General features: G+C 31.4%; 1 protein-coding gene across 2 annotated transcripts in view; it reads left to right on the top strand.

Moving 5' to 3' along the window:
• Positions 1-610: 610 nt before the first annotated feature.
• Positions 611-27203, top strand: part of LOC133334864 (pyruvate dehydrogenase (acetyl-transferring) kinase, mitochondrial) — a 44567-nt gene continuing 17974 nt past the window's right edge. The window contains exon 1 of one of the 2 annotated variants that reach the window (XM_061543178.1): positions 611-745. In XM_061543178.1, coding sequence (XP_061399162.1) covers positions 643-745 — 103 coding nt within the window. In that variant the 5' untranslated portion in view covers positions 611-642. The remainder of the gene's footprint in view (positions 746-27203) is intronic. The other variant, XM_061543179.1, reaches the window with a different exon arrangement.

Genomic DNA, 27203 nt, shown 5'->3' with positions numbered 1-27203 from the left:
GGCCATAAATAAAAATTAAGTCAAGATAACGAGCACCACTCATGGAAGGAGGCAAACGAAAAGAATAATAATTATTATTACAACAAAAAACAAAAATCCAAACAGAGGTCATCTAAAACAAAAATTCTCTCTCTCCATATATAGAATCAATCTAACGCCGGACACCTTACCCTGCGCGATTTCTCACCATCACACACCAATCGTCGCTGCTACCGCCTTTTGAAATACGTGACATACGATTATAAATTGTGTTGTTGTTGTGGCTCTGCTTCATAATCATCGCTAACAATTCGCATATTCAAGATCTGCTGAAGCTTTCGACAACAACATCAACCAACGTTGCGGTCCGGCCTCCTCCCAAACATTTTTTGCTGTGCTACATAACAAACAAAATTTCGTTGTCATCTCAAGCCCCACTTTGTGCGATTTGTTAGCTCGCTGCTCCGAGCAACATTGTTGTACAGTGAGCGTAAAAGGTCTTTGTTGTTTTGTTTATTATTAATTTATTCTACAACTAGAATATCAAAACAAAACTAAGCAAAGGAACAACAACAACACCAACAACCACATAAAAAAATTAAACAAAAACAAACTACGACGACGATCACAAAACAACAATAACAGCACAGATAATACAACAAAATGCGGTTATTTCCAGTTCGCTTGTCGAGCATACCAAAAATGCTCGACTTTTATTCACAATTCAATCCATCACCGCTCTCTATAAAGCAATTCATTGACTTTGGTAAGTATAGATTCTATACAATTAAAAACAAAATACCCTATATAATAGATAAGCAAATAAGTCTAGAAGCAATTAGGAAATGGTGGAACAAATAGAATCATACTACCTATATAACAAATGTCGCCTAATCCCAAAGAAAAACGATTCTGAATTAGCAAATATCATCCACGTACACAGATGTCATTTTTTTTTAAACTGCAAATATATAAACTTATCTCAACATTTCTGGAACAAATATATATGTATTTCGTAGATGACATCAATTCAATGATGGCACTGTCGCATGTTTATTGCAATTGGAAGGCTCTCAACAAATTTATATAGACAAGAAAAAATCGAATAATTTTTGGTTATGTTAAAAAAATCCTTAATTTGGATCAATATTAACAAGTAAAAAAGCATTAAGTTCGCCGAAATTTGGATACCATCCACCATAGGTATACTAACAGATACTTGAAATGAAAATATAGGCAACATACCAAAAAGTGAACCTATATCTATAATTCTACAAACCGGTTTATGTAAACCATTATGTACACCAAAACAAATTTCAGCAATTTTTAATGAAAAACCCCAAAGCGTGGACACAATCCTGAAACTACTGCAATTTAGATTACATAGTATAGAGGAATTAGCGAATATTTGGGGTTATAATTATATTTGAGGGCTATGCCTAATTAATGGCCGACATCAAGCCAATTTCAAATCCAATATTTTTTGGTTTTGTATCTCTATTCTTTCCTTCAGGAGGTTTAATTATATGAGGAAGATGCCTAAATGCTGGCCGATATATTTCATTATCGTTCGTGTTTTTTTATCACGTGTTTTTTTATTCGTGTTTTTTTATCACGATTTCTTTAGAAAGCGGAATGATTGCAACCGATGGAATTTCATAATTTGTAGGGTAAAAACTGACTATTTCGAGTAACGACTATCCCATATACTATGGTAGAATACGCCTATATAGGGACAACCTGTACCCACGGAACTAATCAGATAACAATTTTAATATAAGAAGGAGGTTATATGGGAACTACCACTAAAAGGGGCGAATATTAATAATTTTTGGTAAGAAGATTTGTTACCATATGCGTCTACAAAATACCAAATTACAGCAAATTCGGTTGAAAAGCGCGCCCAAGAACCCCGAAATACCGAAAATTGAGGGTACCCTTATATGGGGGCTACCAGAAAAAAATTGAACGATATTTACAATTTTTAGTGAAAACATTTAGTACCCAATAAGAACCCAATGTACCAAATTTCAGCTAATTCCGTTAAAAAGCGCGCTTAAGAACCCCAAAATTTGGTACCCAAAAAGAACCCAATGTACCAAATTTTAGCGAATTCGGTTTTAAAACGCGCTTATAAACCCCAAAATACTGTAAATTGGGGGTACCCTTATGTGGGGGCTACCCGAAAAAATGGACTGATATTTACAATTTTTAGCGGAGACATTTGGTAACCCAAAGAACTCAAAGTACCAAATTTCAGCTAATTCGATTGATAGGCAGCCTAAATTTGACTCTTTGGTGCTCCATTTACATAAAATCGTACAAACCAAATATATGGGATCTCTATCTAAAACTGAACCGATTTCAACAAAACTTCGCATACATTAATCAGGACATAATTAAGTACTGTGTGCTACATTTACATAAAATCGGACAAAACAATAATTGGTAGCTATATCTAAATTTAACCCGATTTCAACAAAACTTCGCATACATCAGTCAGGATATATAATTCAGTACTCTGTGCAAAATTTTGGGAGTTTGGTACACCATTTACATAAAATCGGACGAAACCTTATATGGAAGCTATATCAAAATCTGGACCCATTTTCTCCAATTTCAATAGGGTTCGTCTTTGGGCCAAATAAGTAACCTGGGTCAAATTTCATCTAAATTGGATCATACTATACGACAAAAAATACATGGACGGACATGCATAAATCGACTTATAAAGCGATTCTATGCATAATAATAAACCTACATATTTTCACCAAAATGTTCTGGAACAATTCATTATCTAAATTATTAACCAAATACCGAGATAGGATTTTTTCTTGTTGTTATTCACAAAAACATGTTTATAGTCTCATAAAAAGTATGTGTGTGTGTATATTTGTCAACCAAAATATACAGCCAAAGTTTTGTTGTTGTTGTAAATGAGGATTTAAGGATTATTTTTGTGATGTTAAACAATGAACGAAACGAAATGTCAAAAAAGCCTATAACTGAGGATATCCTATACAAATAAATATATTTTTAATTTCATCTTATCTTTGCCTATATGATAACCCTGGAGAAATACCCTTGATAACAATGGAAAAATATTTAGATATTAGATAAATCAACATGATATTAGATAAATCGAAAAGTCTATAGACTTAAATTTTACATTTTGCCGCTGAAAATGTTTATTTGTTTTTCCAATTCGAAATATATGGGACAAAGTAATGGAACAATCGATATAGGTCCGTTTTTCCCATAGCCCCATTTAAACATGACTTACTGCCAAAAAATATAAAAATGGTTAGAAACAAATACAGTACTCCGATATATCAGCTAATTTCCAGTGATTGTGAAAATAATTTATCACAAAATATGATTTCGTAAAAATATTTCATGAATAAATCAGTGATTTATCGAATTATATGTTGATGTTATGCAACTATATCGGTAATTACAGTTCAGCACGGAAGAAGGCTGCAAAAGCAACTTCAGTTCACACTGATCAACAAATTGTCATAATAGTAAAAAATACCCATTTAAGAGTTCAACAGAATTTGTGAGACGGTTATCGTTGGATATAACCTCAAGAACAGAGGGTGGACGAGCTATGGCAGTTGGTCTACATGCCCGGAAACTATCAATTAAGTCCTTTTATTTTTGAAATGAATCGGAAAGACAGATTGTCTTTCGCCAACGATCATATTAATTGGAATCCGACTCAGCACTCGGATGAAAGTTAAATATTAAAGACTCAGGCATGAAAAACAATTATCGTGAGGAAGTCCAAAAATGAAAGGTGGTGGGTCAATAATGGTATTGGTCTGTTTTTCTTTTTATGGAGTTCGATCCATTAACGAGATTTATGAAGTAATGGGTTGGATGTGCTGGAAAAGTCTATGGTTCCCTTCTCTGAAATAAATATATGTTTGAGTGTTTCAGATTTATAATAACCTCCAAACATACATCAAAACATGTCAAAGATTGGTTGCGGGAGTCAAAAATCAGGGTTTTATAGTGGCCAACACAATCATCAGACATAATTTTTACATTTTTTAAATTTTATTGAATGAAGGCAAAAAGGGTCGGATATAGCATCAAATTGTAGAATATGTTTAGATTTGTTCGAATTGGTCACCTTTAGCACGAATTATGGCCTTCAAACGGCCAATGAAACCGTCACACGCTGTCCGAATGTTGCTCTGCGGTATTTTGGCCCATTATCGGCGAAGCGCTTGCTTGAGGTGCGTGCTCGACACTTTGGATTTTTTAGAGTCAACCATACTTTCCAAAATACTCCAGACCTGGGGGCCATTGTGCGCTGGAGGAACCTCATTTTTTAACCCTTCTTGAGTGCGATGGTGCTGAATCCTTTTGGAATGTCTAAATGTTTGCGTGCCCAAGGCTTTAATACACCCTCCAGAATATTTTCGCGATAATATTCGGCATTTATTCTGATGCCAAGGTTGATTAATACGAGCGAAGGTGCACATTTTCAGCTGACCTCTTTGGCAAGTAAACACAATCATTTTGTTTGTTTACAAACTGCTGGACAACGAATATTTTCTCATTGGCGAAACCCAAATTCGGCAGGTCACCACTTTCGGCCAAGCATAGCAGCTCTTCTGAGTCTATTTTCTTTCGGTTGCGGTGTAAGTTCTTGCACTTTTTGGCTTTACCCCGAGCTAATTTTTCAATATTTGCCGAATGGAATATTGCGATATGTTCAGCTCACGAGCCATATTTCGGCCACAGCGACGCTGATCTTGAACCATTTATGCTGATGTTGCTGTTTTCTTCCGTCCATTTCCTTGACGTCGGGCTACTCTACCAGTATCACGGTAACGAGCGATGGTACGAGACAACAGATTTATTCACATTAAAATGCTGGAGTGCTCTAACGATAGCCACTTGTGGTTTTCCAGCCAAATATAAAGAAATCCACTATCACGTTTGAATTCCATCACGAATATCGTTTTTTCTGGAAAATTCTCACCAAAATGCTTTTTTACGCTTATAAACAAAATAATGAGCTGTCACTGGAATAATTTTAACAGCTGTCGCAGTTTGCAGTTTTTTCATCTCACCTTCCCACAGGTTCAGGATGCAAGGATACTATTCCCAAGGATTCCCAAATTAATCATTGTATTGATTCAAGACTTCTTATGTGTTGATTATTAGCAAAAATTTGCTTATTTATAAGAAAAAATCTAAAAGTTGCTTTAGTTTTGACCATGCCAAAATTGGGCCACTTTAGTTTTCCATAGAATTTTTTTTATTTAAAAAAAATATTTTTTTAATGAATATGTTACCTTTTTATATAACTTTCACTATAACTTTATTTCCAAATGAGTTACAGGTCATTTATTCAGCTTGCAATTTCAGTTGCTTTAGTTTTGGGCACCAGTGTATGTGTCACTAGAGCTTAGTGTCTACTTTATTTTAGTCATTAACTTACCGAATATTTCCATATTTTATCGTCAGGACAATCACCCTCCCTACTTTGTTAACCGCTTCTTTTTGCCTCTGCCTAACCACTTTTCATTATTAATTTATTATTGATTAAAATCCTGTTTTTCTATAGCATCACCCAAAAGGAAATTAAATCCTTTTTTTGTTATGACTAATACCATTTGTTGAGTAGTCAGCCTACTTCTCTTAATTTTTTCCTTTATTTTTTTGCTTTTCTCCTATCGGGCCAACGACATTTGTGTGAGACAATCAACCAACCACAAATACACACGTGTCGGCTGTTGTTTCTCGTGGATTCCTTTCGTTGCCTGTCTTTCTTGCGGCAGTTCTCTCAAAAGGATAGATGGAAATTTCCTTATGGCAGCTGTGTGTGCGCTGCTCTAACATCAACCGCCTAAAAAAACAAAACATGTGTTACTTTATCATTGAAACGTCCTTGACACTATATTAGTTGCTCCATGTGTCGTGAGAAGGCCTACATTCACCCTGTAAATGTTGATGACGTTCAACGGCCGGTTGTTGGTTCTTTGGCTTTTTCTAGTGTTCTCTGCACCTTTCGCCGTTTCTCTCTCTCTATCTGACTTTGGTGGTGATACAAAGTTTATCAGAAAAGAAAAACGACTAACTTGTTTTGTTTGCTTTGGAGGATTTGTTGGGGAAACTTGATTTTGTTTGACAACGGCGGGGTAAGGAAGTAAATACAATGTAGATATTCTTTGGAAAACAAATAACACAATAGGCCTACATGATGAGATTTTTATATATTTATTTGTATATACATATGTATATACTACATATCGACAGTTTTCTACGTAAATGGAAATGGAATTTATTAGGGAAACAAGTTTTCCTTATTACAACTTTTGTTTTGTTTTCTATTTTGTTGTTGTGCTAAAGTATATGTGTATACATGTACATACATTTGTTGTATATAGAAACCTTTGTTAATTTATTTACATTTATTCTTATTAGATTCCATTTCGTATAGGAATATATGAATAATGTAAATATGTCTATATGTAACATTTCCGTTTGTTGACAATTTGTCTGTTTAAACCCCTTTTGTTTTGGAACACATATTGGCGGATACAATTGGGCCAAACCGAGGGGCTTAAACGTAAATCCGGACAAAGCGGAGATATGCCTTTTCACCAGAAAGACAAAAATAGGTCCATCTTCAAGAAAACAAAACGATAGCCATATCAAATAAAGTTAAGTATCTGGGAGTAATTATATACAGGAAACTTAAATGGAAAGGCCCATAGATGCTGGTCTTTCTGTCGAAGAGCCTTAGGCTCTAAATTGGGTTTCAATCCTAAGATGATACACTGGATCTAATAAGAGCGTGATTAGACCAATACTAATATACGAGTCTGTTGTCTGGTGGACAGCAATGGATAAAAAATGTAACGTAAATGCGTTGCAGAAAGTTCAGAGAACGTGTTGCTTAGGCATATGTGGGCCAATGCGGACAACACCAACTTGGGCTTTCGAGACAATACATACAATAGACATTTAAACAAAATATGAAGCGGCAGTTGCAGTTTTAAGACTCAAAGCAATTGATGCAAGATGCTTAATTGAAGTTTTTCCTAACTTTAAATTTCTTTTCATTCTAGAGCTCACAATAGGTCTAAACTGGCCAAAGTGTATGCCCTTCTTCTGTTGGACATGTTGTGGTACCATCTTTTCAACCTAACCTAAATATTTTTTAAAGAAGATTGACGATATATTTTCATTTAACAGACAACACATATACTGACATATGTAAATTTTGAATTCAGTTCAAATAATATTTGAATATGAAAGTGAGCACGCAATGACATGAAGTATAACTAATTTCATCTTCTTCTAATCGGATTATATTACACAGTTTATATTCATTTATTTGGCGTCAACACCCTTTTACCAGAAATGGAAAGGGTTTTATTTTGTTTGTTGTATATTGTTTTTTTTTTAATATATATCACAGATATAAGGATAAACTCAGTCCCATCGGAAGGTAAAATTAAACAGGGACCCTGAAATGAATTGCGACTTTTTTACAAATTTAATTTAATTTTCTTAATAGCTTTAGATTTTGTATTTAATTTCAAAATTCTGAGGAAGTATCATACAGTCGTTGACCTCCAATGTCAATTGTTTGTATTTTGTGATTTATTGTTTTCATCATCAGAAACAATTACTCTGGATTTGTGTTTTTTTTTTTGAAAAACAGCTGTGCAAGTGTAAATAAAATTGAACACTGCTTAGTATTTTTTATTTAATTTTTGTTCAATTCATTTTCGGTTAATGAACGTGGATGTCTGGTCCGGTTTGATTTCTTTGGTGAAGTAATGCAACAAATATTTAATTATTAATAAGACATTTTTAACACATTATTTTCATTTTACACAAAAATATTAAAAAAAAAAACTTACTGAGATGTTCAACACTACTACCGGGTTTTTTGAGTTATGAATTATTTCGTAAAGAAATAAAAGCGGCATAATGTTTGGAAGTGTCATTTTTTTTGGTTATGCAGGCAAACAAATAGGATCAGATTTTTATTTATAAAGCTTCCATATATTTTTTCGTCCGATTTCATGCAGAATTGGAATGCAGTTTGGCACATATGGTTTATTTAAATCGGTTCAATTAAATATTGACCGATAAAAAAATAAAATTTTGCTTTGATGACCGAATGGCATGTGAAGCTGGTTTATATATGAATTACATAAAAAAATCGTCCGAAAATAGCCAGACCCAAAACTTCCCATTTAATACTAAGAATTGGACATCATAGTATATATATATTTCTTATAAAGTTCTATATTAGAATAAAGTTCTTTGCGGTCGGTCAGATTGCTGAAAAAAATTTTTTAGATAAAGCATAAAATCGGTTCAAATTTATGCACCAAATATCCAAAGTTTTGTACGAATTCGGTGAAATTTTGCAAATCTTACCGAATTGTGTCTAGAATAAGGTGGTGTATAAAGATCGGTTCAGATTTAGATAGAGCTGCCACATAATTGTAACAGAACTGTTGTTTCATAAGCTGAGTTTAAAATGATTTCCAAGGTAGTCGATCTTGTACCCATCTCATCCAATTTGAAATACCATATTCCGATATGTTGTCTTCTATTTGATCTTTCCATCGGATTCGTGTCTGTCTGATAATCGAATAAACAATTATAGCCAGCAAATACACCTAATATGTCCTAAAATGAGGTCGCAATATCGCCTTGGTATATTCAATGATAATTTTTTGTTGTTGTTTAAATGAAATCATTGATAATACATTCACTGTGGTTGAGTATCAACATTAAAATTCATGTTAACTAAATGTTGGTTTAGATTTTTGAAACGCACTGTTAACTAAATACTCAAAAAAGGTTCTTTTTTCAACCTAAATACAAATTCAATATTTAGATAATGTCACATTTTCTAGGTGATAGGCAATGCCTATTATAATTTGTACAAAACACTTGACCATGCAAGCCGGTCACACTGCTAAAAAAATCTTGAATAGAAAAAAATTTAAATATTTTCATTTACAAGTAAATTTTCCTCTCAATAGCCTGCCATTATTTTACTTTATTTTTTGACATTTCATTCCTCTTCATTGCAATTGATGTGCTGATGTAAGGCATTATTTGAACAAATAGATGAATATATTTTCATACCAAAGACGTATTTCTGATCAAGAAGAATACAGTGAAACCAGGTAATGGCTAAATCATATTTTTGCGTGTGAGAGTAACTGACGACTGATGATTTCGTCCAATTTAATGTCAATGGTACACCAAAGTCTCTATATATATTTTTTGATTTACATGAAATTAGACAAAGCGTACTAAATTAAGTCTAGAATGATGTGTTTTAAGTTTCTTAGATTTTGTTTCAGATTTAGATATAGCTCCCATATATATTTTCGTCCGGTGCACCAAAGTCCCAAAGTTTGGCCAAGTGCCGCAAATTTTTAAGTTACTATAACATAACGTGTGTTGATTGCCGCAATTTTTTTAAGTTACTATAACATAACGTGTGTCAAGTTTTTTTTTGAAATCGGTTCAGATTTAGATATAGCCTCCATACAGAGTTTTGTTCGATTTTAAGTAAATGCTTTGTTGTTGTTTTTTGTGATCAAAGAAAATTCTTTATTTTTGATGGCGGGCATGATAACTCCTCACTGGAACATCGGAATCAGTTCAGATTTGGATACAGCTTCCATATATCTTTTTTGATTTAAAGTAAATGGCCCACCAAACTCGTCATGTTTGTCAGGTTGACACGCCATTTTCCACAACGTACTAAATTGAGCATGCAGGCATATCCCATATATATTTTCTCCCGACTTCATGTTAATTGGGCTCTAAATAATCAACGGATGTCCGATTGAGATTTGCTTAAAGTCGACTTACATCTTTACATTTTGTCTAGTGGTAAAGATCAAATATTTTAGTTCATCCTTAAAAAATGCGACGTCTGTAGGATGCATTTGTTGAATATAACCAAAGTGGTGACAGGGTAACATATAGTCGGCCTCGTCCGACTTTACTACTTTCCTTACAATAATAGGTCTGTTTCCGTTCTCCAAAAATCTACTAATTGTTACTAAACCATTCGATAACATAAAGAAAAATTTTTATTGCAGTAAAAAAATTCACATTCTTGCAGGATCTTGAACATGGTTGAATTAAAGCATGTTTAATAAATGTTACGCTCAAATAATTTTGGTTGTATGTGAACAATAGTCTGTCAATCTTTCTTGGACACTTTGCAACTGTCTAAATAAATTCGCTATTACTCAAATGAATTTGTTTATCGGGCCTTCCTCAATCCATAATCTGTGGAAGCGATTCGATAACATTCCGCTAGGCTTGCATGTTAAATCTCATTCCCCGTGATTCCACTATATCCAAATTTGACTGTATATACATACATATGTATATGTACATAAATCAAAATATTTACATTGTCATCTAGCCTGCCGCTATATTCAATTCTAATCAGAATCACAATTTTCCGTTTAACAAACGTCATTGAACAAATTTTCACCGAAACACGTCAAATAACCAACAAAAACTATCAAACAAAACAAAAAGAAAACTAAATACAAAAAAAATAAGAAAAAAATAAATCTACCAGAAGAAACGAGAAGAAAACATTAGCAAGCGAAATTATCAATGACAAAGAAATAAAAAAATAATGAAAAGCATGAGAGTCAGAGGGAGAGAAGGAAAAAGAAGGCCCGGCAAATAGTGGGTGACCAAATGGCTGACTGGCTGGCTAACTAGCTGACTGACCATATGATCAATTACTTTGTCTATGTTACTTTGTTGTATACATATGTCTAAAATGGGACTGACTGACTGTCAAATTTGTCAGATTCGAAGGTGTGTTTCTTGTTTGGTTGGCGGTGTAACAATTAAGAGAGGAAAACTAGAAAATCAACGCAAACATTTTCACCAACATCATCATGGTCATTAACGTTGTTGGTTGTCAACATCATCATCAAGTTTGCAGATTTCTTTTTGAACTTTTTGACGCACACAGATTATCATCGTGCAAAAGGAACCAGAAAACAAAACTGTCAAACCAAAACAAATGGGAAGAATACACGGAATAAAGTACATGGCAGATATTTAGGTGTATAGTATGGACAGTTTGGTAAATATTCGAGATACATACATACATATGTGCATGAATGTTTGAAAATGTCTATGAAAATTCATACAACAAAGGCGTGAAGAAAAATTCGTCATGGAATTTGAACTTTGATTTGAATACATTGTTAATCTCGGGCGTTAATAACTTTTGATTCGAATTTTCCAATTTTGAACATTTATAGATCTGTTCCAGGACCTAAAAAAATCTACTAATTTTAAAAGTTTTGCAGCTTTTGACTCCTTAACCTACAAAACTAGTAAAACTTTGAACCCAATTTGAGTGAATTGAAAACAAAATGGCGTTCTATTTGTAAAGTTTTTACTCGAGAAATTTGAACGAGTAAAAATGCCATTTAATTTTGGCATACTTACTAGATTACTCTGAGAGCGATTTTGGCATGTTTCCTTTTGCTAGCTTTACTATTAACCAGTAAGGAAAGTAGTAAAGTCGGACTGGGCCGACTATATGATACCCTTCACCACTTTGGCTATATTGTACATATGTATCCTAACAATTGTATGTCTATGTTCCATCTTTCTCCAACCTATCCTAACTTTAATTTCATTCGAGCAGATTTAGAGCCGTCTGCGTAACATGGGGAAAATTTATGGAAAACGATTTATAGCAAAATTGATACACGCTATTCGGTACGCCGCGTTGTTAAAAATATAATATATATGTGGGAGCTATATCTAAATCTGAACCGATTTTCACGAAACTTGGCACACGTAATTCTGGGCCTAATTCAGGAGCCTGTGCAAAATTTCATGCAAGTCGAAAGATGTATAGGGACTTTGGTGTACCATTTACATAAAATCGGACGAAACTAATTCATTACGCTGTACCAAATTTCGAGCAAATCGAAAGATATTAAGGGTCTTTGGTACAATATCTACGTTATATCGGACGAAAATATATATGGGAGCTATATCTAAATCTAAACCGATTTTCACGAAACTTAGCACACATCATTTTTTTAATTTCGTGAAAATTAAAAGATATTTAGGGGATTTGGTACACCAACTACTTTAATTCGGACGAAAATATATATGGGAGCTATATCTAAATCTGAACCGATTTTTCTCAATTTCAATAGGGTTCGTCCTTAGGCTAAATAAGTGACTTGTGCCAAATTTCATCCAATTCGGATAATAAATGCGACCTGCACTTTGTTTACAATTTAAAATGGACAGACCGACGGACGGACAGACGGACATGCATAAATGGACTCAGAAAGTGATTCTATGCATATTCAAAAGTAACCATGGGTCTATCTCGATTATTTTTGCCTGTTACAAACATATGCACAAAGACATAATACCCTGTACTGGATCAGACCATATGTTTTTTAATATATAACATGGCATGGGTTGGGATGTGGTGTTGATGTATGGAAATGGTTTTATTGGAAGTTCGTACTAATGTGTATGAAAAGTACTAAAAGATACCAAATTTTGTACTATTCGCATTCAGTTGAGATTTACTATTGTAGTACAAGATTGGGGTAGTCTTAAAACATCGTACGAAAAGTACTAAATGTTACTAATTCCTGTACAAGTTGAATTTATGTGCAAAGATAGGGCTGGAGTCTTGAAATTGGGAATTAAAATTACTGTTGGAGTGTCGAATTGAGGTAGTTTAGAAAATTGGTATTATGGCTAAGAAAAGTACTAAATGGTACTAAATTTAGTACAATTTGGATTTTTGGTGAACGGATAGAGCTAAAAACCTGAAATTTGGAATAAGGTTTACTGTTGAGGATTGAGCTCTAGAGAGACAGCTTTGGAAATTTGTTTTTATGTGTACGAAAAATACTTAACGGCACTAGATTTGGTACAATTTGGATTTTGGGTGAACGGAGAGAGCTGGAAACTTAAAATTTGGAATAATGTTTACTGTTGGAGTATAGAATTGAGATATGAAAGTATAGTACTTATGTGTACTAGATGGTAATATATTTGGTATAACTTGATTATGTGTAAACGGATAGAGCTGGACTCCAGAATTTTGAAATTAAAATTACATTCGAAGTGTAAGATTGAGGTACTGTTGAAAATTCGTACTTATGGGAACAAAAAGTACTAAAGGTACCGAATAATTTACAAGTTGTTTTTGTGTGAACGGATAGAGCTGGAACCCTGAAATTTGGAATTATTGTACTTATTTTTTTAAAATGTGGATGCTGGTGAACGGATAGAGCTGGAATCCTTAAATGTGAACTTAAGATTATTATTGGAGTGTATGATGAGGTAGTTTTGGAAATTCGTACTTATGTGTACGAAATGTACGAAAATTGCTACAATTTGGACTTTGGTGTGCGCAGAACTTTAATCCTGGATTTTTTAAGCAGATAGAGCTGGAACTATTGGACATAGGATTACTATTTGAAAGCACGATTGAGCTAGATTAAGATAATCGTACTTATGAGTACGAAAAGTAAAAAAAATTGGTACAATTTTGACTTTGGTGGAATTAAGATTACTGTTAGAGTGCAGGAGAAATTCTTACTTGTGAATATGAAAATTTTGTATAATTTGGATTTGTGAGAATGGATAGAGCTGGAATTATGAGATTTTTAATTTAGATTACTATTGAAGTATAAGACTGAGTTATAGAGACAGCTTTGGAAATTCGAATTTGTGTGTACGAAAAATTCATACAATTTGGGTAACGGAATTTTGGAATGTGGGTGACTGACGGAGAGTTAAAAATATATACCAAAAGGTTTTTGGTAACTGGTACTAAATTTAGTGAATTTATACATACTATTGATATATGAAGGTAGTCTTGTGTAGGTATTTAGTGCAATTCTGTAACAATATTTTGTATTATCGACAAATATCGGTAAAATGAAAACTCATATTTTTCATATAAGAAATAGAATTTATGTCGACTTATTTATATCTATCGTTAGGACTAACGAATATTTTTTTTTGCCGTTTACTTTCCGAACATTTTCGTTAATAAACGAAATTAAAAGTAAATTATTATTTTTTTAATTATCGACAGTTATCGGTAACTCTGACGTTAAACAGTTACAGAATAGCACCACTGATCACTTTTGAATGTGTAGAATGGAAATAAGAAAAAAATTTCGGAAATTAGTGCTTATGTGCATGAAGAGTACTAAATGGTAATAAACTTGATATTAGATGTAGTGGGAACAGAGGTGGAATTCGGAATTATAGTACAGTAATTTAAGTAACAAATTTGATCAATGTAAATGTTAATAGTTTATTTTCCTAACGATAATGATCTCAATTGAAATGTGGGCATTACACAAAACGTTATTGAAGTGTTTGGAAAACAAAAGCAAATATTCCCAAGTTTTAGAATAACAACCAAAGCCATTAGGAAACATTAAAAGTGAGACAAAATACTTCACACTTGACTGAAATTGGCTTTCAAATCATTCACTTTTTTTTTTGTTTTCTATTTGCTATTTCCATACAAATTAACACCTATTTATAATAGAAAAAAAAACGTTTATGGGTATCATCTGGGATGTCGGTGTAATTTATTTATTAAGGCTTGTCAAAAAGTTTCGCTACTCTAACGTATGGTTTACATGATCAATTGCAAATAAAAAAAAACTTATGAATGTTTATTAAACAAAATGAACGTGATGTTTGTTATTAGTGTTGTATAATACTTTTATAATACACATATGTAATATTGAATATTTTTGTGTGTAGTAATAATGTATAGTAGAAAATTAAATATTTAGTAATTACAATAAAGAAATAACTAAACGTGATATTGAATTACTAGGAAATAACTTGTTAAGATTAATTTAAAAATGAATGTTTGAACTCGGTAATATTCGACATTTTTATTTATTTACAACAACAAAAAATGGGAATAGCTTTACTTGTGAAAATGGCGATTCGAAACAATTTGTGTTAGTAACCCACTTAGACTGTTGTGTATTAAAAAAAACGTATTTTTTTGTAATTAATAAGGGGCCAACTCATTACAAAAAAAAAAAAAAAAAATCCACAAAAATAATCTCTATCAAAATCAATACCAACATTATCATAATTCATTATTAGTAAACACTTCATTTGAAGCAATTTACTTACGATAATAGGCATATGATTCAAACATTTTTTTAAGAAAAAAAAATATTTTTTAAGAAAAAAAATATTTAAAGAAAAAACCCTGGACTTTGTGATGAATGTGTTTGGTTGATTGGCATCACATGCCTGGCCGTGCCTCCTTTATATTTTTTATTTATTACTTTTTTTGAAATGGAAATTTTTTGGTCACATACATATGTATATTATTTTCTTCACGAGTTTTTTTCCCCAACGTCAATGGACAAAGTCCAAATATGAATGAATTATATTTGTTCAGAGGGGAGAGAGAGAGAGAGAGATCAATGTCAAACAGGAAGATATGCCCCCTAATAGAAAGACGAATATATATATTCGGGAATGTTTGGCACATATTTTAATTATATACATATATGTATGTATGTACATAAGACAGATGAATCTGTTTCTTTCTTAGGCTATAGGAAAATTCCGTGGCTATATTTATTTTTACATTTCAGTAAAGACGTCACTATTTTTTCCCTGGGGTTAAAAATAAACAAGTTATTTGTCACATATGTATGAATGTAAATAAATACATTCTGATAGTTTTATACAATATGAATATATAACATATATCGGGATATATATTTTTATACCCTTCACCACACTGTGGTATATGTTTTGTAACGAGGAAAAGGAAACGAGATAGATACAGGGTTCCTTTTGAGAATATGCATAGAGTAACTTTCTAAGTCGATTTATGTTCGCTCGTTCGTCTGTCTGTCTAAGGGAACTGATGAGGATCAGTGGCGAGATCCGAAACTATAGTTTTCCCTGCCTTACCCCTAGGCGGAAAATGCCATACATTCCCCACTAATAAATAGTTGTTTTTTATAAAAACAACGAACTGGGGTTAAGCCTGACTATTTTGCAAAAACAAAATACAAATGGTATCCCAAATAACCCGCCAAACACTACTATAGTTCCCATATATATTTTCGCCCGATTTAAGGTAAAAGTCCCTATATATCTTTCGATTTGCACGAAATTTGGCACAGCGTACTAAAATAAGTCTAGAATGATGAGTGTAAAGTTTCTTGATAATCGTTTCAGATTTAGATATAGCTTCCATATATATTTTCGTCCGATTTAATGTAGATGGACCACCAAAGTCCCTATGTACATTTCGATTTGCCCCAAATTTGGCATAGCGTACTGAATTGAGTCTGGAATGATGTGTGCTAAGTTTCGTTTCAGATTTAGATATAGCCCCCATATATATTTTCGTCCGATTTAATGTCACGAGTGTACTAATATATATATATCTTTTGATTTGCATGAAATTTTGCATTGTGCATTGAATTGAGTCTAGAATGATGTGTGTTAAGTTTCTTGAAAATCGGTTCAGATTTAAATATAGGTCCCATATATATTTTCGTCCGATTTAATGTCAAGGGCGTGCTAAAGTCCCTATATATCTTTCGATTTGAGCGAAATTTTTCATAGCGTAATGAATTACGTCTATAATAATGTGTGCTAAGTTTCCTGAAAATCGGTTCAGATTTAAATATAGGTCCCATATATATTTTCGTCCGATTTAATGTGAAGGGCGTACTAAAGTCCCTATATGTCTTTCGATTTGAGCGAAATATGTCATAGTGTACTGAATTAAGTCTATAATAATGTGTGCTAAGTTTCATGAAAGTCGGTTGAGATTTAGATATAGGTCCCATATATATTTTCGTCCGATTTAATGTCAAGGGCGTGCTAAAGTCCCTATATATCTTTCGATTTGCATCAAATTTGGCATAGCGTACTGAATTGAGTCTAGAATGATGTGTGCTAAGTTTCGTGGAAATCGGTTCGGATTTTAATAAAGCTCCCATATATATATATTTTCGTCAGATTTTATGTAGATTTTGCACTAAAGACCCACAGTTTGTCCGATTGGCACACAATTTTGTACAATGTACTCAAGTTAATATAATTTAATCTCTGGCAGGTTTCGTTGAATTCCGTTCAGATATAGACATGGCTCTCATATATATTTTCGTTGGATTTTAGGTAAATGGTGGCGAATTGAGACTAGAATGACGTTATTGTGCTTTATTGAAAATTGTGCAGTTGCAGATACAGCTTCCATATATATTTCAAACGGGTATCTAATTAAGATTAAATTTTGAAGAATGCGGCCTACCGAATAGCGTGCATCAAGTTTGCTTTAAATCGATCAACATAAATTTGTCCCATTGTATGCAAACGACTCCAAACTTGCACAAATGAAATGACATTTAGCATAGGTTCCAGACGTTCAATTTCATGCCAATGTTCTTTTAAAATAGGCGACGTCTGCTAGAAGACATATGTAGAATATACCCAAAGTGGTGAAGGGTATCATATAGTCGGCTCAGTTCGACTTTACAACTTTCCTTACTGGTTTATATTAAAATAGTTATCTGATTTGTTCTGATAAAACAACTAGAACGAGAATGAACTATATCGGCCCGTATTTAGGTCTAGCCCCCATACCGATTTTCTATATTTTTAATATTTAGCGTAAAGGAAGGTATGGTGATGCAAAAATGAGCTATATCAGCCCTCAAATAGGCATACCACCTCATATAAAGATATCTACAAATGTTCGGTAATTCCTACACGGTGAAATCAATATTGGCCCCTCGTTTGTAATCAATATAATGAAATTTGTAATTTCGATGAAATTTTAAACGACAAATTCTGTATAGAAAAATTTTTGTCGACATTTAAATTTTTTTTTTTTATAAAAATTTATTTGAAATGTAAATTTTCTATAGAATAATTATTAAAATTATTTAACTATATTTTCTATTTTGTAAATTGTTTCAATTTCAAATAGAAAATTTACGACTCCATCACTTGGAAACAATTGTTGAAGCCGGCAAATCACAAACAACCAAAGTTGTTTTGTAATAAAAACAATGTAAACAAAATCACGTGGCGTTCATGTCAATTTTTTTTGTTTTGTTTCAAATAGAGAAAACAACAACAAGTTTTATAAAAACATTTTATAAACAAATACTGACACTTTAGATAACTTGTTGTGGTAATAAACGTGAATCGTTCAATGGCGATGATGATGACGACGATGATTATAAAGAACCTCAGTTATTGGTAATAGACAATATTTCCAAATGCGTAACTGTCATAAATAAAGAAAAAAAATATCGCCATGGGAGGAGGAATCATTACGAAAATAGAACATTACATTTCTTCATAATAAAGTCAAGTAGGGGAGTGGGAAGGTGGAGTGAGTATGGTGGGGGGCTAGGCTACTAAGTATTTACAATATCGATATAAATAATTTTTCTATATTTTGTCAACAAACGGCAATATAAAGATAAGCAGCATTTTTTTGCTACACTAGGGGTGAAATAAAAGTAAAAGTAAAAAAATGTTTTGTTAAAAATTTAGTCAATAAAAAAAACTTGTTTCCAAACAAAAAAAAGTGTAAAGAATACATCTGATGGGACCGAAAATAAAAACTCAATGACCTCATCGAAGGGCATTTTTAGTAATTCGAAAGTGCTTAACCTCCAACCACTACCTCCCATCTCTCACCCCTTTCCGTGACTTCCCTTTTCCATGACTAAAAATAGAGAGAACAAAAAAAGTGTAGTTGTAAACACGAAAGGGCATTCACATTTGGACATTTTTCTATGTAATAAAAAAATATTATATAGAAAAACGTGGACGTGCTACGAAAATAGCAAATATATTTACAACTTTACAAAGAATATTCGAATAACATTCCAATAATTACAATCTTTTTTGAATATTTTTTATATAATTCAATTAATTTTTTACAATATTTACTCGACAAAACAAAACTTTATAATTTTTGAAAAAAAAATTTTGGATCTAAAATTTTGGAATTTGATATTAGGGTCACTCTTGGTCCAAAGATGTCAGTAAAGGTTGGGTTTTTGGTAATTCATACCAGAACGACTCGAAAAAGCATTAAAAAGTACTAAAAGCGGTATCATATAAATTAAATTTGAAATGAGGGTCCCAGATGTAGCAACTGTTTTTTTTGGCATTCGAACTATAAGTATTCGAAAAGTCAAAAATGTACTAAATTTGGTACAATTTCGTAGGAAATTGTACCAAATGGATAGATCTAAAAACATAAAATTTGGAATACGAATTAAGGTTGAGAAGTAGGGTCGATATAAGGAGGTGGTTTTTAAAGTGTGTACTCACTCATGTATACGACAAGTACTATATGGTACTATTCGTATACATGAGTATAGGATTAAGATAGTTCTGGTAGGTAGTTCTGCAATTTTCTTTTTTTACCTATGTGTACGAAAAGTACTAAATCGTACATTTTGGATTTAAGTAAATCGAAACAGCTGGAACATTGAAATTTGGAAATAAGATTACTGTTGGAGTATAATAGTGGGTAGGGATGTAGTTTTGGAAATTCATACTTGTGGGTACTAAATGGTACAATTTTTGGTCACTTTTAGTTGTAAGCTTAGGATATGTAGAAAGTTTTAGAAATACGTACTAAGTGGTACCAAATTTGTTACAAATTGGATTTTGGTAAATTAATAGGGCTGGAATCCTGAAATCTAAATAAAAGATTTCCATTGGTTGTATAATATTGGTATTTTTGAAAATTGTGTTTTTTTTTTTAATTTATAAAAATAATAATTTATAATTTTTTTTCAAAAGAAAACAAGATGTCCGATATACCTCTCAATATTTCCGTCCAATCTTTAGATTTGCACGAAGTTTGGCACAGCGCACTTAGAATGATGAGATGAGTCTAGAATGATGTGTGCTAAATTTCGTTAAAATCGGTTCAGATTTGGATATAGCTCTCATATATATTTCCGTCCGATTTTAAGTAAATGGTGCCTCAAAGTCATTATATATCTTTCGATTTGCACGAAATTTGGCACAACGTACCAAGTAAAGGCTAGAATGATATGTGTTAAGTATTGTGAAAATCGGTTCCGATTTAGATACAACTCCCAAACATATATTCGTCCGATTTAAGGTAAATGGTGCGCTAAAGTCCCTAAATACCTTTCGATATGCACGAAATTTGGCAAAGCGTACTGAATTGAGTCTATAATGATATGTGCTAAGTTTCGTGAAAATCGGTTCAGATTTATATATAGCTCCCATATATATTTTCTTCCGATTTTATGTTAATGGATCACCAAAGTTCCTTCATCTCTTTCGATTTTCACGAAGTTTGGCACAGCGTACCGAATAAAGACTAGAATGATATGTGTTAAGTTTCGTGAAAATCGGTTCAGATTTAAATATAGCTCCCATATATATTTTCTTCCGATTTTATGTTAATGGATTACCAAAGTACCTCCATCTCTTTCCATTTCCACGAAGTTTAGCACAGTATATTGAATTAAGTCTAGAATGATGTTTGCTAAGTTTCGTGAAAATCGGTTTAGATTTAGTATAGCTCACATATATATTTTCGGCCGAACGTTCCTTTCTGGGCTTGTTTTTGCAATTTTCTATATAGACAATTTATAACATTTTGTTAAAATATTTTATACTATTATAAAATGTCAACGAATTTTCTAAAAAAAATATATATATATATATATATATATATCGTCTCAATTAATCAAAAAATTTAATTTCTTTAATATTTTCTATAAAGGGAACTTAAACATTTTTTTTAAATAATAAAGTTTTTTTCAGGTAACAAACAATATCATGAATTTATAAAATATTTAGAACAGCAACAACAATAATAATAAGTTTAAAGGTCTTTAAGGTTATCCCATTGTGAAATGACTATGCCAATCAATTTTAGATTGGGAGGAAGGAAAATCGAACCACCAAAATTATCAATGACGACAGCAAAGATGAATATGCGTTTCTATTTACAATTAAAATAAATGACAGAATGAATTGATAGATCTCAATCAAACAATGTTTGCAAAATTATTTATGGCAATTATCCAATAAAAATTGATGCCTTCGGGCAAACATTTCATTTGCAATTATTTTGTTCACGTTGAAATTTTTTTTGACCATTGACCACCGACCACCACCGAATTGAAATGGGTGGGAACAGCATGTGGTGCAAATGGTTTGACTTTGTCCATTGACATTAAGAAAATGTTAAGTGCATATTTTCTTTTTTTTAATACAAGAAAAAACAGAATTGGACTGATGCAACATTTTGAAAATGGCAGTAGGCCTCTTATAATTAAGAATTTATATGGTAATTTTTGTACACTTTTCTTCAAATTATTTCGTATTATCCTTAAACTTATCTACTGGCCATTATTTAATTAATTAGTCATTACAATATTTATGACTGCCATCCGACTCGTCGAATATTGAATTGCATATTTTTGCGTTTCAATAACTAATTTATACAAGTTTTTTTTTTATTTTCAACAAATTTGACCTTCTTGAATGAAGGCTATTTGTTGAAATCAAAGAAAAACCTTTGAAACATTTAAGTGGGAAAACAATGAAATAACAAAATAAATTAATTAATTATTAATTTAAAACAAACAAAGTCAATTGTAAAACATAAAAAAAACAGCCAATAACTTTAAAATTCAAAACAAAGAAAAATGCGATAAGAATTTATTTACTGTAAATGTTGGATATAAAGATACGAAATCGATATTGCTTTATATTCATGAGTAGTATATGGGAGGGGTGGATGATTTTATTCGCATTATAATTTAATAAAAAGTGTGTCCAACCCTATTTAAAAATTTTATAACAAAATTAAAAAAAAACAATATTGAGAATTTCGACGAAATTATATAAAGAATATTCAAAAATATTTTTATGAAATTTCATGCATTTTTGATGAATTTTTAAAATTTAAAAATAATGTCTGTGAGAGATCAGAAATTTTGATAAAAAAATATATTAACATTTTTAAATTATTTTCTTTTTTGTAAAAAAATTTTTAATTGTTTTCTAAAAAAATTAGAAGGTTTTATAAAAACAAATTGAACATTTTTATAAAAAAATGTAGAAATTATTATAAAAAAAATCTAAAAAAATTTTATAAAAAAATCTAAAAATTTTTATAAAAAAAATTTAGAATTTTAGGAATTAAAAAAAAATAGAATTTTAGAAATTTTTATTCTATAAATTTTATATATTCTATATATTTTCTATACAGAAAAGTTCAACAAATATTTATGGTATATCAAAATGTTATAAATTTGTCTATATTAAAACTTTAGAAATTTTTATAAAAAAATTAAAAATTTTATAAAAACAAGTGAAATGAAAATGTAGGGAACATAGCAAAAAGTGGACCTATACCGATAATTATACCCTCACCCTTATGACAAATGAGGGTGTATATACTTTGACACGGTGAACATGTGCCTCATCGATATATTGGTTCTAGACCCCATGTTTCTTTGGACCAAATGCGTTTCAGAATTCATCCAAACTTTGCCCATTTTATTATTTCTTTAAAACTTAGTTCATGTTCGAAGATGGTACCACCCACACAGGGGCTAGGGCTAGGCCTAAATGCGAGCTATAGTCCATTACCAAACCTTACGTTCTAATTTTTTATCTCGATATCCTCCGCAGTTGCAATGACTACAACAGAGTCTTAGAACCAAACCTAAAATGCGGAACAAATCAGATAACTATTTTAATGTAAAAAAGGGGGTTATAATATTTGTTGGGTAGATTTGTTACCATATACGAATACAAAATACCCAATTGCAGAGGCTTCGGTTGAAAAACGCGCTCAAGAACCCCAAAATACCGAAAATTGGGGGTACCCTTATATGGGGGTTATCCGAAAAAATGGACCTATGTTCATAATTTTTTGTGGAGAGATTTGGGACCTATTAAGAACTCAAAATACTAAATTACAGCCAATTCGGTGGAAGAACCCCCAAAATACTGAAATGAAGAGTCCCAACAGAAAATGTGGACCTATATTTGTGGAGAAATTTAGTACCCAATAAGAACGCAATGTACCAAATTTCAGCGAATTCGGTTGAAAAACGCGCTCAAGAACCCCAAAATACCGAAAATTGGGGGGTACCCTTATATGGTGGCTATCCGAAAAAATGGGCCTGTTTTCATAATTTTTTGTGGAGAGATTTTGTAGCTATTAAGAAATCAAAATACTAAATTACAGCCAATTCGGTGGAAAAATTCGTTCAAAACACCCAAAATACTGACAATTAAGAGGTACCGTTATATATGGGCCAGCAGAAAATGTGGAAGGTATGCCAAAACGTGAACCGATATATCCCATGTTCGAGCTTGACCTGCCTGCAGACAAAAGACAAACCTAAGCAAATTTCCTTCAGAAGATAGCGTGATTACAACAGACGCACGGACGGACATGGCTAGATCGTCTTAAAAGTTTACCCCGATCAAGAATATATATACTTTATAGGATCGGAAATTAATATTTCGATGAGTTACAAACGGACTGGAATATACCCTCAAAACTATGATGGATTTGTATAAAAAGAATTAGAAATTTTTCCAAAAAAAAAGTGAAATGTTTATAAAAAAATTGACGAATTTCTAAAATATTTTTTAAAGTTGAAATTTCGAAAAATGTTTGAAAACTTTCTTTTTAAAAAATCTACGATTTTTTAAATATTTTAAAGTGGAAATTTCGAAAAATGTTTCAAAATTTTCAATGCAAATCTTTAAAATATAGACAATTTCGATAAATTCTTATTATTTTTTTATAAAGAATTTTTTTTTGAGAATTTTTATAAAAAAATATTAAAAATGTTTATAAAAAAATCGATAATTTTATATAAAATAGAAATTTTGATAACAAAAATTATAAGAAAAATTTAGAATTAACAAAAAATATTTGAAGAATATTTTACATTATCCATTTCCTTAAAACACTAGCTTTGTTCCATATCGAATGTTTATTTTTATATATTTTCTATACAGAAAATTTCTACAGAAATTTTTAAAAAAAATATTAAAATGTTATAGATTTGTCTATATTCAAATTTTAACAAAATGTTGCAAATTCCCTATATTGAAATTTTCGAAAAAATTGTATATAGAAAATAATATAAACATAACAAAAACAAAACCCAAACACACCCCTACAAAATAAAAATAAATTAAAAGCAGCTACTGTCAACATTTGTCTAAAAAACAACAACACAAGTCCAAAGATCGCCAGTAAACGTGTTTTGACACCCCGCTGTCTTAAGGGAAATAGCGCAAATTATCTAAATATAAAAAAACAGACAAAAACAACAAAAGCGTTAACTAAGAGACAAACAAACAAACTCAAAAACGTAAATTGTCTAGCAAAATATTTAGGAAAAAAACTTGCCAAAAAATCATATGCTTACTCATAAAAGCGTATAAATTAGTGTGTGTGTGAATATCAACTTTTAATTTCCTACACATGTTTGGCATTGTTGTTGTTCTTCTTCTTTTGCCAAAAACATCATAGGAAAAAAACTAGAAATAGTTTTTTTTTATGCTCGCGCTCATATGATATGACGAAAATGAGGGCTGGACACCAGAAGAAGAACAAGCATAATGCTCGTGTGGAATATATAGACATACATATAAAGTACGCAAATACACATACATATGTACGTATGTAGTCTATATATCAACTGACTGTTGATATGATTTTTATGAACGAAACTTATCGCTGCCGCTGTTCCACTAAGGCATTCTTTTTTTATTATTGTTTTTCTTTGGTTCGGCATGACAATCACAAAATAAAAAAAAATAACTTGAACACATACACGCCCCTCTTCTTATCAGCTATATGTGGTCTGCCCTCGAAAATCTGGTTTGGGTCTGTTTCTTTTTTTTTGCGACAATTTTGTTTTAGAGGGTCAATATGTTGTTTTGTTTTTGTTTTTTTTTCCTCTTTTTGATATTCATAGACAGATATATTTTCGTCGCTTCATATTTGTTTTGATTTCCAAAATTTTGTGTAAACATTAAACGGATGACGCTTTGTTTTTATTTTTATGCGATTTTTTTGAGAGGAAATGATAATATTATTTCGAGATTAATTATCTGGAAATTGTATACATATTTATATTGGGAAAATATATTTTAATTTGTCGACGTTATAAAGGAAATACATATTTTTCTATATATAATATTTCTACGAATATTTCCGTTTAAATATAAAAAAATCGTCGAAATTTTCAAATAAAATTTATACAAAAATTCGAAAATTCTTACTGTTTTTTTGGAAAATTTAGAATTTCGTCCAAATTTTCTGCATAGAACATTTTTAGAATTTCGTAAAATTTTCCTATGCACAAAAATTATGCAAGAATTCGTCGAAATTTGAATAATGAATATTCTATTTATTCAATTAAAATTATATAAAAGCTTGACGACATTTTCTAATAGAAATTATATTAAAATTTGACAACATTTTTATATAGAAAATTTATCAAATTTCGACGAAAATTATTATTTAGACATATCGATATGGAAAATATATCAAATTTCATCAACATTTTCTGTATAGAAAATTTAAAGAAATTCGTCGAGTGTTTCTATATAAAAATTATCCACATTTTCTCTATAGAACATTTTTATGTAGAAAAGTTTTTAAAGTTTAAAGTTTTTAAAGTTTAAAGTTTTTAAAGTTTTTAAATTTCAGCCTGACTATTTTGCAAAAACAAAATACAAATGGTATCCCAAATAAACCGCCAACACTACTGAAGTTTTTAAATTTCTTCAAATTTTCTATTTAAAATTTCGTCTAAATTTTGTAAACATTTTAGAATTTCCCCGAATTTTCCTATATAGAAAACTAGCGAAGTACCCACTACTTCGAATGCAGAAATGGAATATGAAACAAATAAATAATATTTTATATGAATATTGTGAATAGTGAACAATACAGATTCATTCAGAAATTTTCGAAAACATAAGTACACATTTTCAAGAAAAACAGCAATCAATATTTCAAATTTTAGGTTTCCAGCTCTATCCGTTCACCCAAAATCCAAATTGTACTAAATTTAGTATCACTAAGTACGAATTTCCTAAACTACCTTAATCCTTCAATCCAACAGCCATTTTAATTCTCAATTTCAAGATTCCAGTTCTATCTGTTCACCCATATCCAACTTGTACCAAATTTAGTACTTTTCGTACCCATAAGTAAGTACGAATTTTCAAAAATAACTCTATCCTACACTTCAAAAGTAATCTACATTCCAAATCTCTGGGTTTCAGTTCTATCCATTTATCCAAATCTAAATTGTACAACATTTAGTACTTTTCATACTCATAAATAAGAATTTATAAAACTAAATCAATCCTACACTTAACATTAATCGTTATTCCACCAAAGTCCAGATTGTACCAAATTTAGTACTTTTCATACTCATACGTATTAATTTCCACAACTACTTAAATCCGGCTTTCCAATAGTAATTGTAAGTTCAAATTTAAGATTTAATACCATTCTGTACTGTTCATAACCATATTCCAAAACTATATCAATCCTACACTCCGACAGTAATCTTAGTTGCAACTTTCAGGATTCTAGTTCTACTTTTTGTACCCATAAGTACGAGTTTCCAAAACTACCTCAGTCATGCACCCCAATAATAATCCTAAATCCACATTTAAGGATTCCAGCTCTATCCCTCGTTCACCAACAGCCAAATTGTTCCAAATTTAGTACCATTTATTACTTTTCGTACGATTTTCCAAAACTTCCTCAATCATACACTTCAAGAGTAGTTTTTAGTCATGATTGTACTAAATATAGTACACATTAGTACTATACTTCCATATCTGAATTCTACACTCCAACAGCAACCATTATTCCAAATTTTAATTTTCCAGCACTCTCCGTTCACCTAAATCCCAATTTTACCAAATATAGTGCCGTTTAGTATTTTTCGTACACATAAATACGGATTCCAGCTCTATCCCTCGTTCACCAACAGCCAAATTGTTCCATATTTAGTACCATTTATTACTTTTCGTACGATTTTCCAAAACTTCCTCAATCATACACTTCAAGAGTAGTTTTAAGTCATGATTGTACTAAATAT

The sequence above is a fragment of the Musca vetustissima genome, unplaced genomic scaffold (assembly GCF_032173495.1).
Source record: "Musca vetustissima isolate MV318-11 ecotype Yass unplaced genomic scaffold, APGP_CSIRO_Mvet_v1 utg23012, whole genome shotgun sequence".
NCBI classification, from domain to species: domain Eukaryota; kingdom Metazoa; phylum Arthropoda; class Insecta; order Diptera; family Muscidae; genus Musca; species Musca vetustissima.
Note: the sequence above shows the minus strand (reverse complement) of the source record. Positions and strands in the feature narration are given on the sequence as shown.